Source organism: Triplophysa rosa, linkage group LG25 (genome assembly GCF_024868665.1).
Source record: "Triplophysa rosa linkage group LG25, Trosa_1v2, whole genome shotgun sequence".
In the NCBI taxonomy this organism is placed as follows: domain Eukaryota; kingdom Metazoa; phylum Chordata; class Actinopteri; order Cypriniformes; family Nemacheilidae; genus Triplophysa; species Triplophysa rosa.
Window position 1 is genome coordinate 7,256,990 of NC_079914.1, and position 12,063 is coordinate 7,269,052.

The window sequence follows — 12,063 nt, forward strand, 5'->3', positions numbered from 1 at the left end:
CAAAGTTTCACTTCTCGTAGACAGAAGAAGTGAAGCTGTACAAAAACCACCTGCTTCTGAATAAACACCTGCTTTTGAGGTTTAAAAAAGTACCTTTTGAAGTAAACAAAAGCACCTCTTCCAGCACAGAGCCTCAAATAGTTTGCAATTATTTATTTTTACTATGATTGTTGTGACTGTTTATTCCCTCACCCAAAGTTGCAAATGCATTACAATTAATGCATTACCGCAATACCATTAAAATGTAAAGTCAGTAAAAACTGACACAAATGCAGAATTTGAAGTGCTTTAATATAAAACATCTAGGGTGAACAATCCCTCGTGACTTAAATAAATAACGATATTTTCTCCAGTTTACAACAATGGACTGGGTATAATTTTACAGATTGCACAACAAGATGCTTCCAACATTTCCTGAGTCGGCCATTTGATCCGCAAAACGCTTCATTACTCGGCCTTAATTGCATCGCAGTGCACTTAGCTGCGGGTTTGGCATTTTTTTACATTTGCTAATGCTGGTCTTACCAGCATCTGTCATTTCACGTTTCAAATGGCATTTTCATCCTGCGCGGAATATGAACCACAGAGTTGCAAACATGTGCAAAGTCCCACAACATCTCTTCAAATTGCAATGACTCTCCCTTGCAGTTTCCGGTAGATTTGACATTGAAGATGTGATCCACCCACGTTCAGCTGATGAGAATGACTGTGTCATCTTTGGGAACTCTGCAAAGAGTGTAAAAATGTTATTTGTTTGTGAATTGTAAAGAACAATCCTCATGGTTATTTTGTGGGAGCTCACTCTTGAACGGGTGCTTAAAATGATAGTTCACCCTAAAATAAAAATTCTGTCATCATTTATTCAACCTCATGTCTTTCAAAACCTGTAGAGTATATGAGTTTTTATTCTGTGTTACACAAAAAAGATATTTTGTGAAATGTCTATGGAGGCCAGTGTTGTTTGGTCACAAACATTCTTCAAAGTATCTTCTTTTGCACAAACAGGTTTGAAATGACACGAGGAGGAGTAAATGATAAAACGTGTTTTTTTTGGTGTGGTTTAGGGTTACTTACATGTAATAATGCATAGTAAATACTATAGTAAATATTTGTAACAAGTGTAAGGTCACCGTAATTTATTTTGTGATATGCTGCAGTTTCCAGAGGAAGTGAAAGCAGAGATTCCTAAAGAAACTCGATTGTTAACTTCAAAAGGAGAACTTTTGAGGTCAGTTTTGTTATACGCGGTACATTCCTTAAGACAGACTGTTTCTGTGGTTACAAAAGCTGGTTCAAAATGAACATACTGAGGACCCTAGATTTAGATCAATAGATTTCATTTAGGAAAAGTGACTGAACAAGCCAAATCTTAATGTTTGATTTGCAATGAACTAATCCTCTTAAAATATAATGGTGCTACAAGGCTAAGATGTTTTCTAGTGATTTTACCAAAAATCGGATACGTTCATAAAGCAGGAACCCCAAGTGATCTACTGTAACATGGCAAAACCCAATTTAACCCCAAAGTAATGTTTGTGGTCAAATCCACTCAGCATTAGATCGACACTAAACAACTGAGTGGCTTTTAACCTGATATTTACAGCATCAAATTCTAACCGGGCTTTCCCCGTGAGGAACAAAGGTCTCAAACAATAAGTGCTTCTAATGGAGTTCAGTTTCAGAACCGCCAGGGATGTAACCAACTAGAGAACGGGAATCAAAAATCCTCTGAAGGAAACACAACATTGCTTGTCTGCATTCTAATAGGGGCACACGACACAATGAGGGGGCATCTTTTTTCTCGTTCAAACTCTGGCTTGTTGATCGTGAAAATTCCTGTAAGGCGAGGAGAAGCCTTCTCGATTCCCCCCCAGGATTTCTCTGTAATCAGCACTTTGCTGGGTGTGTCTGTCTTTCTCCTCCACCACTAATTCTATTGCTCATGCCGCAGTGGGCTAACCTCAGATCTGGAGGAAACTCTGGAGCCCTGCAGCTGATGTTTGGGATTATACCTTTTGCAGCAACACAGCATTACAGAGGGGTGAACGCTCTCGGTTTCTCTAATCTCGGTGCCGGCCCCCTCCTGCCCCTGGAGAGGGAAACCCTCCTTCTGCTCTGTCAGGAACCGTTGGAGCTCCGTCATGGGGAAGCCTGTTGTTTGGTAACCCTGGAGAGGTTGACATGAATATGAGCGGTTTCAAATGACTTTATTCCCTGAATGCAACATGTTTGTGCTTATTTAAAGGAACAGCCCAAAAAAAGAAAATGTGGTTATCATTTTCTCTCATGTTGCTATGCATAATTTTAAAATACAATGTTAAGCTCAATGTCCCAACTTTCCGTATTGAAAAATATAACTCTAGAGCCATGTTCCGAGTCTTCTGAATCCATAAAATTTAATACACCAGCAAGACTATAATTTAGGTCATAATTTGCTAAAACCTATCATATGGCTTACAAATGTGAGTGATGTGGTCAAATGAGTCAAATGTAAAAAATGTATATTTTGTTAAAGGTATAGTTCACACAAACATGAAAATTCTGTCATAATTTACAGTATTTACTTACCCTCTTGTCATTTCAAACCTTTTTGACTTTCTTCTGCAGAACACAAAATCAGATATTTTGAAGAATGTTGATAACCAAACAACATTGGCTCCCATTGACTTGCATTGGTTTTGTGTCCATACTATAGAAGTGAATGGATTGTTCGGATACCAACATTCTTCAAAATATCTTCTCTTGTGTTTTGCGGAAGAAAGAAAGTGATACAGGTTTCGAATGACAAAAGGGTGAGTAAGTGATGACAGACTTTTTATTTTTGGGTGAACCGTTCCTTTACAGCTTGGCAGTAAACCACCATCTTCTTTAAGTGTTTTAGGTCAAAATGAAAATGAGGGATTTTGAGCATGCAAGTGAATGAACATATTTTTTGTTAAGGACACCGTGGTGTGGTACCTTGATGGTCTCGTATGCGTCTGTGATGAGGGCGATGAAGAGACTGAGCACCATGTAGATGAAAAGAGATATGAACGAATAGAGATAAACTCGGCTGAACAGCCACACCATTGTGTTCTTCTGCTCAAACTCGGCGAACGTTGGAAACATGTCGTCCCCGTTGACCAATGAGAAGAGACATTCTGCCACACGACTAAGGCCTTCAAACTAAACCATAACAAATGAAGAAACAGAGTAAGTAAATGTGAGAACAAAACCTTTTGGTTGCATATACTGCCATCTACTGGTCATGACACATGATCTTGGAAAAAACAGTTGTTGGTAAGCCTGTTATATAATAATAAGTGTTTGTCTGGGTAATGAAGTTTATTTTCTTCCTGTTGTCACCTTCTCATGGTAGGGTCCCAAAACGATCCATCCGCAGAAGGTGTAGCCTAGATAGATCATTCCTGCACAGCAGCAGAAACGGAGGACATTTGGTAAAGCTGCTCGCATGGTGAGGATAAGCACCTGTGGTGTTATAAAAAAACATTTTATGGGTTTGATATTTGATCAGTGTTATGCAAAATCAACACTGTTGTATAAAAATACACACTCAACCATGTCACAAAACAAAAGCTGGCAAACACTTCTGATCATTTTATAACTTTGCATAACTTACATTGTACTTCTGGAAGTATCCAAGATATCTGATGACGCCCACCCAGACCAATAAAGTAGATGTGCCCAGAAAGATACTGCATACGTCATAATTAGTCAAACTCTATGGATAAAACGTCAAGAGGAAGTATATTAGTGTTGTATGTGCCAGCAAAATAAACCTGTCCTCCCAGAAAATACTGTTTGAACTCCAGTAAAAATAGTTTAACTGTTATGACACCAATCACTTAAGCAGCATAAGGTCAAAGTCCAAAGACTATCAAAAGTGTCTCAAAGACAGTTCATGTGTTATGATACGACTCTGATCCTAAACCCCTGATGATAGAACCCAGACGTCAGAAAGTATTAGTCTATGCACGAGTTTTCTATTTTAAAAGAGTGAAAAATGGGTGTGACAAAAAAAGGACACGTTTTTGAGAGACGGCATACTTTGTAGGATTTCAGTGAATTAAAATGCACATATCAGAAGCAACAATACCCAACAAATGGAGAACGGATGGCTCTTTATAGAACATAAAATAGTAATTTTATTTTAATGTGCCCATTTACGAGATATATGGACCGTTATGGTTGTGACAATTCGGTTATGGGTGTGACAATTCACTTACCTGACAATGGCAAACTATGTTTTAAAAATACAAAAGAGCATTAAAAACTTTGAGAGAAACCACCAAATGGACATCTGACCCATTAGTATGGTGAAAATGAATCAACGCAAACATACCTTAGCTTGTATTTCCATTTTCAGTATCGACCCAATGATGGTCAGAACATCACTGATGATAACCAAGAAGTACCAGCCATTCAGGAATTCCCTTTGATCATCTTCACACACTTCACGATCATAATTTTCAAGACAGAATCTAGAAAAACGCTGGAGAGAGAGGAAACGTCACATAAATGTGATCAGAACAAAGTTCATATTGAGTCACTATTTGACACACTTACATGTATGTAGATTTAAAGTGTTAAAACATATTTGTGGGTTGTTTCTCCTTCAAGCAGGTTTACCTGAAGCAGTCTGACCGCGAGTATAACGGACCGTGTGCAGAGCACCGCAGAGATCATACAGACCACGATAACAAAGCCATCGAACATGAGAAGGTAGTGCGTACTCTTCTGAGCTGAGAATAAGACAATAGTACATCATACTAACCAGATGTAGTTCACTTGTCATTCTCATGTCAATAAAAAACGTTTTTTCTTCATATACCTATTCCTGAAATCTTCCAGTTCTTGCACACGCTACTGACCGCATCGAAATCCAGAGTTATTTTCACCTTTCCACTATGGCAACTGTTATCAAAGACAATCTGAAAATAAAAAAAATCTGATGGATTCATTCAGTAAATGTTAGTCTGTAAAATCACATTTTATAATAAATGTACAGACCTTGACCAAAAACGTGTAACAGTCAGGCAGCTCGCGTGAGCGAACGGTCTGCAAATTGATTCCCTTGAGCGCAAATGTAATCTCAATATCAACCAGCCTGTATTTTAAAAAAGCAACAATAAACATGCAAAAAGCAATATTTGTGGTGCTTTTCATATTTTACAAAAAAATGTTCTGTTTATTTTAGATTTCCAAACCTATAAAAGTCCAGCTCAAAAAATGTAGCGTTGTTTGCTCTCCACGTTGCTGCTGTCTTTGGATTCAGAGTCAAACAAACTGGAAAATGCAAAAATCTACAGTTCATGCATAATGATCAAATAGAACAATAAAACAAGCAAAAAACAATGTAGCATTCTTTAACCTAGAGGTTTTTGTCTATCAACAGGTATATTTTGGCTGTCATGGCTTCTTCAAAGCAAATGAAGCATCTGTCGGTTTCATTTTCAAGGTAAATGAGTCACCTGTTTCAAGTTGTGCAACAATATCATAAGATCCTTCAGATGGTTCCACGCTGCCTCGCCTGTAGCTTTCTTTGCAGATGACCATGGGCAGAAATTCTCCGTTCTCCTCAGCATAACTAACAGGACCCACAGACAAGTTTCCTAACTGGGAGTACTGTTACACAGATAGATAATATGTAACATTCTACTTTGTGCTAACAATACAGTGACATCGTAACTAAAACAAATCAACAGTTAAAATTAAACAACGACAAAAGCAAGCACAGTCGAATAGGCAGAACTTTGACAATCTCAGCCATAAGATGTGGAATAATAATGAATAAATACAAACCTGGTCTATGACATAATATAAACTGTCGTACACATTGTGTTTGGTGTAGACAACGGTGCTGTAGTCGTCCTCATCCACACCACTGTAGCCCTTCAGAAACAAGTTCTTGAAAGCCATCAAGTTCTCCTCCTTGTAGGACACCACAAGCTGGTTGTTGAGGCCAAACAGAATGAGCTTTGGGAAAAAGTTGAGAAGGGTGTGTTTTCTCTCTGGCAAAATGGAACATGATAGCTGTCTAAATTATGTGCCATGAATATTTACAATGACAAAACTTCTATGTTTATTCATATGATCCAATATAGTGCACAAATGCGGTCCTCTTTGGAAAAGTCAAAGAACGTTTACATTCGGCGGCCGTGTAAACAGGTAACCCTATAAATACCTGAAGTGTAATCATAAATATTTTCAGAATTTGCACTGCTAGTTTCCATGGTAACTGTCGCCGGGCTCTATACTTCTCACAAGGGCTCATGAAGTAAAACTTCAGGTCATCTCTCAGCATCTCCTCTGTCAAGGAGTCACTTGCCATGGATGTGGAGGTACTACATGAAAAACAACCCAAAATCAAATGGTTTTCATTACAAATGCCACAAATACAAAAGTCCTTTATGTAGTGTGTTTTGGGTCTTATTCCAGAAGGATTTGACGGTGTTGTCTGGGGTCTCATCCACCAGATAACATTCCATTAGTTTCTATAGGCTTTTTTGTCATTTGTGTTCTTCACTTTTTCTTAAAAAACAAAATTCTGATACAAAAACTTGAAATATAAAATGTGTGTGACTCAATTCCCATGTGACAGCCAGGGGTCATTTTTAAAAGAGGAAGATGGCACAGGTCAATGCACAGAAAACGGAATCGAGTTCTGCTGAGTTTCTAAATGCACTTTTTTAAGCATTTATAAATAACTTCCACAATGACTAAACTAACTGGGGTAACTTACAAGTCCAAGGTTGTATTTGTATGCTCAAAACACTGTCTATTGACATGTTTTCACTTTGTGATAAGACTTCTGCAGTACCCAATAATTTTTTTCCTAAAGATTTTTTTCTTTTTTTTGTCAACGGCTTTTACTTATCTTCTGATCGGTTTTAAAACGACGCGACGTTCCCAACAAAATGTGGACAGATAGATCTTGATTTGTCATGCAAAAATAAAGACAACTTTTTCTTTAACTTACCTCAAAACATCAACTTCTGCGCGCTGGCAGCTCCTATCATTTAACTCCATTCAATCTGTCATCCAAGCGCACGCATCAAATCCAAAGTACGCGTGTCAGCCATTAACGCGCTTTCATCACTAAATGACTTTATAACCTTGCATTTGACGTCAAGCTCACCAACAAACACGCCCACTGACCAATCACGAACGAAGTTTCCCGTGGGCGTGGCCTAAAACCGAACGTCCGTTACTCCGAGTCGCTGACTGACATGGATAGTGAAACGTCACAAAGGGTAGATTTATAAAACACAGTGAGTCTCGTAATATAATGCAAAATAAACAAACCAAGTGCACTTATTGTAAACATTTAATTTATTTAACATCATTTAATAACTAAAGTAGACGGTCAAAACATCATATTTGTCCCATTTAATTTTGTAAGTTTGGAACCTTGTTTCTGAGGTTACATCACGTTTATACAAAGAACTTCAGTGAGATGTGGTTTCATTCAAAACACTATATCAAAATATTGAAATAATTTTAAAATATATATATTTTAACTTATGAAAGAAAATTATGTGTAAACTGTTCATGTACGTAGTTTGAGACCATTTTATTGCAGTGTTTCTTGAACTGGAGTCCTGAAACATTTTTCGTCTTCAAGGACCACGGTTGGGCCTGCTGATGCCACCTGCACAAAGCAAAATATGATAAAAATTTTGATAATATTTTCAATAAAAAAATAATGCAGAGTTAACATAAACATTATACATTTCATACTAATAAATGTTTTAGTGAGTAATGGCATACAATATAATGTCCTCTATAATGTGTTCATGCAAACTGCACTGTTCGCAATGTAATAAATATTGCAAATGCAAAAATATTTGTTACATTTTTACACACAACATGTCCATTTTGTCACGTTTACATGAAAATCACAATACAGTCACAGACCATTGAATATCACATTGACAATGACATAAAATAAAAGAACCACAAATGTAGAGAAGACAGACATACTAATACTATGCAATGCTTACAGTAAAAACCTGCAGTTTGATGTTGTTTTGAGCAGTCCACATCCTTTTTGTGAACATAATGTGCTGCCGTGTTTGAATCAAACGGGGAAAAAATTCTCATAAAGCAATCTTAAGATAAGACTGATGTTCCATTATTAAAGGGACAGTTTGACCAAAATGAAATTGTCATCACTTACTCACCTTCATGTCATACCAAACCTGCATGAAGTTGTTCATGCATCTCCTTTCTATACAATAAAAGTGAATATGTGAACAAAATATAGGTTTGAAACGACAGAAGCGTAAATAAATGAAGATAAATTTCAGTTCTGAGTGAACTAGCCCTTCAAGACATCCAAGGAAACACAAACAATACTTACATCACTCCCTTGGTCAGCACCGAGTGTTGTCACATCTACTTTTTGGGAAGGCGCGTTGGGCTCCATCTCACTTTTGTCCTGAGTCTGTGCATCTTTCTGCTCCTTCTTGTCCTTCGTAGACACATCCTTCTCTTTTTCCTTTTCTTTTTGAATGTCCTCTGCTTCAGGTTCTCCACCTCTCTCTATGCCAGGGTCCTGCTCCAGCGTCCTCTGCTGACAATCAACGTCATTTTGGCTAGACATGTTACCCGTAGACCGCAGGGTTTCGACTCGTACCGTTTGAACATCTCCAGGCTGGCCAACAAATTTTTCTAGAATGTCCATGCTGCTTTCTCCATCTCTTGGCTGAGGGGTCCGGATGCCCTCCTGGTTAGGCTGTGGGGCATTAGCATTCGCTTCTCCTGCCCCAAAGCCATGGTTAACCCGGTTCCTGACATGATTGATATTGTTACGGTGGGGATCTTGTAATGGCTGTGGGGCGTCACCTCCAGCCCAATATTCATTCTCTCTTAGTCTGGGAGCATGACGTTGCTCTACAGCAGGTGGGGGCGGGTCTCGGCGTCCACCAAGCCGGGGCCAAGGGATTGCATGTTGTATAGCTGCATAAGCACTTCCATACATGAAGACCTGAAGAAAGCAAGGATGTGATTGCTTAAGTATGCTGTTTATTCTAAAATATCCTAAAATAAATATATTAAATACATTTCCATCGACTCTTACAAAGATGGCTCCTGCAATCACAAGAAGCACAGGTATCTGGAGAGTGAACGGCAGATCTTTCAGCAAAGCTCTCAGAAATTCACTGATGCCCTGCCCGATGTGCTTCAGTGGATCGGTGATAAAGCTGGTTATTGTGACTGTGATAGCCTAAAAACAAAATGGATATAACATACACAGCCGCTGACAAAATTAAGAGACCATTTCAAAGACCATTTTCACCACTGACAATATTTCTCCCAAATTTCAAATATAAATATTGTTTCTATTTGCATTTATTTGCAGAAAATGAAAACTGGAGAAATTCTCTGTATTTTTTCATATCTCAAATACTGCAAAGAAACACGTTTATATTCACTTTTAAGCAATACAACAGTCATATTTCTACATGTATTTAGGAAAAGTAAAAAAAAATTGTTTATGTGATAACCTCAATTTTGATCACAGTTTTCATGTGTCTTATCTAATATTAAGTTTTGGAAACAGACATACAAACCTTAGTCGGAGGTACGAGTAAAATTGGGTTCACCAGCAGGACCTCGTAGTACTTTTTACAAGGATCATCTTGAAGCGTCCATGTATGTCTATACCACTCTGAATCAAAATAAAAATTCAAAGATTGAACATCGTGACCTGTTTTAGTATAAAGGACTAGTTCAATTAGAATTATTCTATCCATTTATGTATAAATACATAATAATAACTTGTGCATCCCACAGAATAGTTTGTTTTCTCTTGTGTACACTTGCTATAGGCATAAGTTATTGTGACAGAATGCAAACGTTTACAAAGGAATGCTGTCAAGCATCTCACCTGACAAACTCTCCTTCCAGTCTATCTGTTTCACCCCAGTACATTTTGCATTGACACTTTCCATCTGCACAACATTCTTCTGGTGCTCAGCAAACGCAAGCTAGCAAAAATTAAAAAAACTCAAACACACATACATACTGTAGGTTTCTCCACCTAACGGTCACCTGTTCATTAAAAATGGCATAACTATAACACATCAACATGTATAGTACTGGATCCCTTTTAACCTCTAATATAGAAAACAAATATTTTTACCATATAAAGATGGAACCAGTTCCAGATCAAACTAATAAAAAAGCATATGGCAAATACTCTTCTGAACTGGATGAACCATGACACCGCAGACCATACTTCAGTGGAGATAACAGCTGTGATTATAAGAACGCACAATAAAACCTGTAGAAAAAAGAAGAGTAAAGAAATATTACCAAGTTTTATGTAATATTTTGGTCCAGGAAATAGAATAATTTAGACTCTTTTGACTAGAAAATCTAAGAAATTCTTCAACTTCGATAAAGACCTTCAAGACAGTATCCAACTCCACATAAAAAGTGTCTTCAAATCGCCACTTCCAGGCTTCAGGGTCATGGTGTTTAAATTTCACCAGAATTTGACTGAGAGCCTCATCCATGGCTCCAGTGGTCCAGTCATTGTCTTCTCTTAAAAGCTTATTCAACTCTGACACCGTCTGCTTGGACAGTTTCACCTCGGCATCATAATGCATCTGTTTGTTTGCATCATCAGGCTAAACAGGAAACAGCAAATGTTATACATTTCGTTATTGTGCCGAGGAACATAATCTCAATTCCTCAAAGATGATGGATAAACATACCAGACCAAGTTTTGCAGTTTCTTTAAGAAGCTTGGAAAGGAAACGCCTGAATACTGGAAGACATGTTGGCTGTTGGAAGGTGGCGACCCCCTTCTTTTTGTGTTCATCAACCTAAAGAAATAGAATGAGAAATATAACATACATGTGCTCATCTTAATCACCAAACCATCTTTCTTGTTAACTGTCTTACTGCTAAATAGACTGAAATTCCAATGACTGCAACTGTAAAACTAAAAATGTGTTTTTTTTATTTATTTATACATTATTTAAAAATTATGAATAAAAACATAATTTTTGAACTCTTGGGTTTTTATTTCTGGGCACAGAGGACACCCCTTGTTTTTGTTCCAACCATCGAAATAATGTCAGTAAATGTATATGTATATGTAAACATTTCATATTGATATTCACGTCTAAACTACTTCCTGTTTCTATTCACCCAGGTCTACTAAAACCAAAAGTGCAAGGGCACAGCACTGTATAAAACAAACAGAATAGTACTTCAAGAAATATCACTGTACAATATTAATCACCTCTTTCTGCAAAACACTGAGTTTAAACATGCACTCAGAGACATCAGGACACTTTGGCAGTTCACAGGAGTCTGAGCTGAACTCTCTTCTCTTGGTTGGCACATTTGTGTAACTTGCTGCCTGTGAAACATGAAAACAAGGTTAGACCATGACTCTTGTAAGAAGCTTGATTTCCTTTACAAAGTACACTTGCCCCCAAAAAAACGTAACGTTACCTCTGTGGGTTTTCTCATGCGTTTGGCTGTTGGGTCATAATTCAGCATGTCATATGGATCGATCCATTCATCGTCGTCGTTATTAATGTTTGCATGTGCAATAACAAAAAGTCCACAAATAACAAATAGAGTCCAAAGCCAAATCGACGAACATCCCGGTGCCTTCATTATTAATACGTTTACTTAGCTGACAGATCAAAGAATCGTCCCAATCGTTTCGATTATAATAACTTTATAATAACTTACACACTGTCAATAAAGATCGATAAACACAGATCTCCAAGACGCAAAGCTACTTTAACACTGTTTTGAGAGGATAGCGTCAATACGAAGCTGCGAATAAGAAGCTGGATTCAGCCTCGTGTTTTACGTTTTACGCATTGTAAAACTGCCCATTTTCTAACACAGTAAAATGTACTAAATTAGCATATCAACCCCTCCAGAGATACATGTCGAATAAATAATAAACAGGTTATTAAATGAAAATCGATCGTCATGTACGTCACAACATGAAGCAGAAACAGTAAAAGTGAAAGCGAATGAATCTCTCTTCTTCTCTTGTGTGCATTGGCTGCTTCGCGCTTAACTATG

The 12,063-nt window shown here is 37.6% G+C and overlaps 2 protein-coding genes across 4 annotated transcripts; both read right to left on the reverse strand.

The window, feature by feature from the left end:
* Positions 1 to 277: 277 nt before the first annotated feature.
* mcoln2 (mucolipin TRP cation channel 2) lies at positions 278 to 7,149 on the reverse strand. Its single transcript, XM_057326051.1, has 14 exons — positions 6,980 to 7,149; positions 6,185 to 6,344; positions 5,803 to 5,976; positions 5,472 to 5,625; positions 5,208 to 5,286; positions 5,011 to 5,107; positions 4,832 to 4,931; positions 4,630 to 4,742; positions 4,343 to 4,492; positions 3,620 to 3,721; positions 3,346 to 3,468; positions 2,959 to 3,165; positions 2,013 to 2,167; positions 278 to 726 (listed from the first exon to the last, which is right to left on the reverse strand). The coding sequence occupies exons 1-14, from the start codon at positions 7,027 to 7,029 to the stop codon at positions 690 to 692; spliced, it is 1,701 nt and encodes a 566-aa protein (XP_057182034.1). The 5' UTR covers positions 7,030 to 7,149; the 3' UTR covers positions 278 to 689.
* A 166-nt stretch (positions 7,150 to 7,315) lies between these two features.
* Positions 7,316 to 12,029, reverse strand: LOC130548955 (chloride channel CLIC-like protein 1). 3 transcript variants are annotated; one of them, XR_008962114.1, is made up of 12 exons: positions 11,473 to 12,029; positions 11,258 to 11,377; positions 10,725 to 10,835; positions 10,413 to 10,637; positions 10,148 to 10,288; positions 9,893 to 9,992; positions 9,576 to 9,673; positions 9,083 to 9,229; positions 8,363 to 8,989; positions 8,184 to 8,230; positions 8,004 to 8,066; positions 7,602 to 7,651 (listed from the first exon to the last, which is right to left on the reverse strand). XR_008962114.1 is itself a non-coding variant. In XM_057326046.1 (11 exons), exons 1-11 carry the CDS (start codon positions 11,638 to 11,640, stop codon positions 7,574 to 7,576), a joined length of 1,878 nt encoding a protein of 625 aa, XP_057182029.1. In that variant the 5' UTR covers positions 11,641 to 12,029; the 3' UTR covers positions 7,316 to 7,573. The 3 variants fall into 3 exon arrangements, 2 of the variants coding, with proteins under 2 accessions (XP_057182029.1, XP_057182030.1); XM_057326046.1 differs by lacking the exon at positions 8,184 to 8,230 and having other exon boundaries at positions 7,316 to 7,651; XM_057326047.1 differs by lacking the exons at positions 8,004 to 8,066; positions 8,184 to 8,230 and having other exon boundaries at positions 7,316 to 7,651.
* Between the last annotated feature and the right edge of the window lie 34 nt (positions 12,030 to 12,063).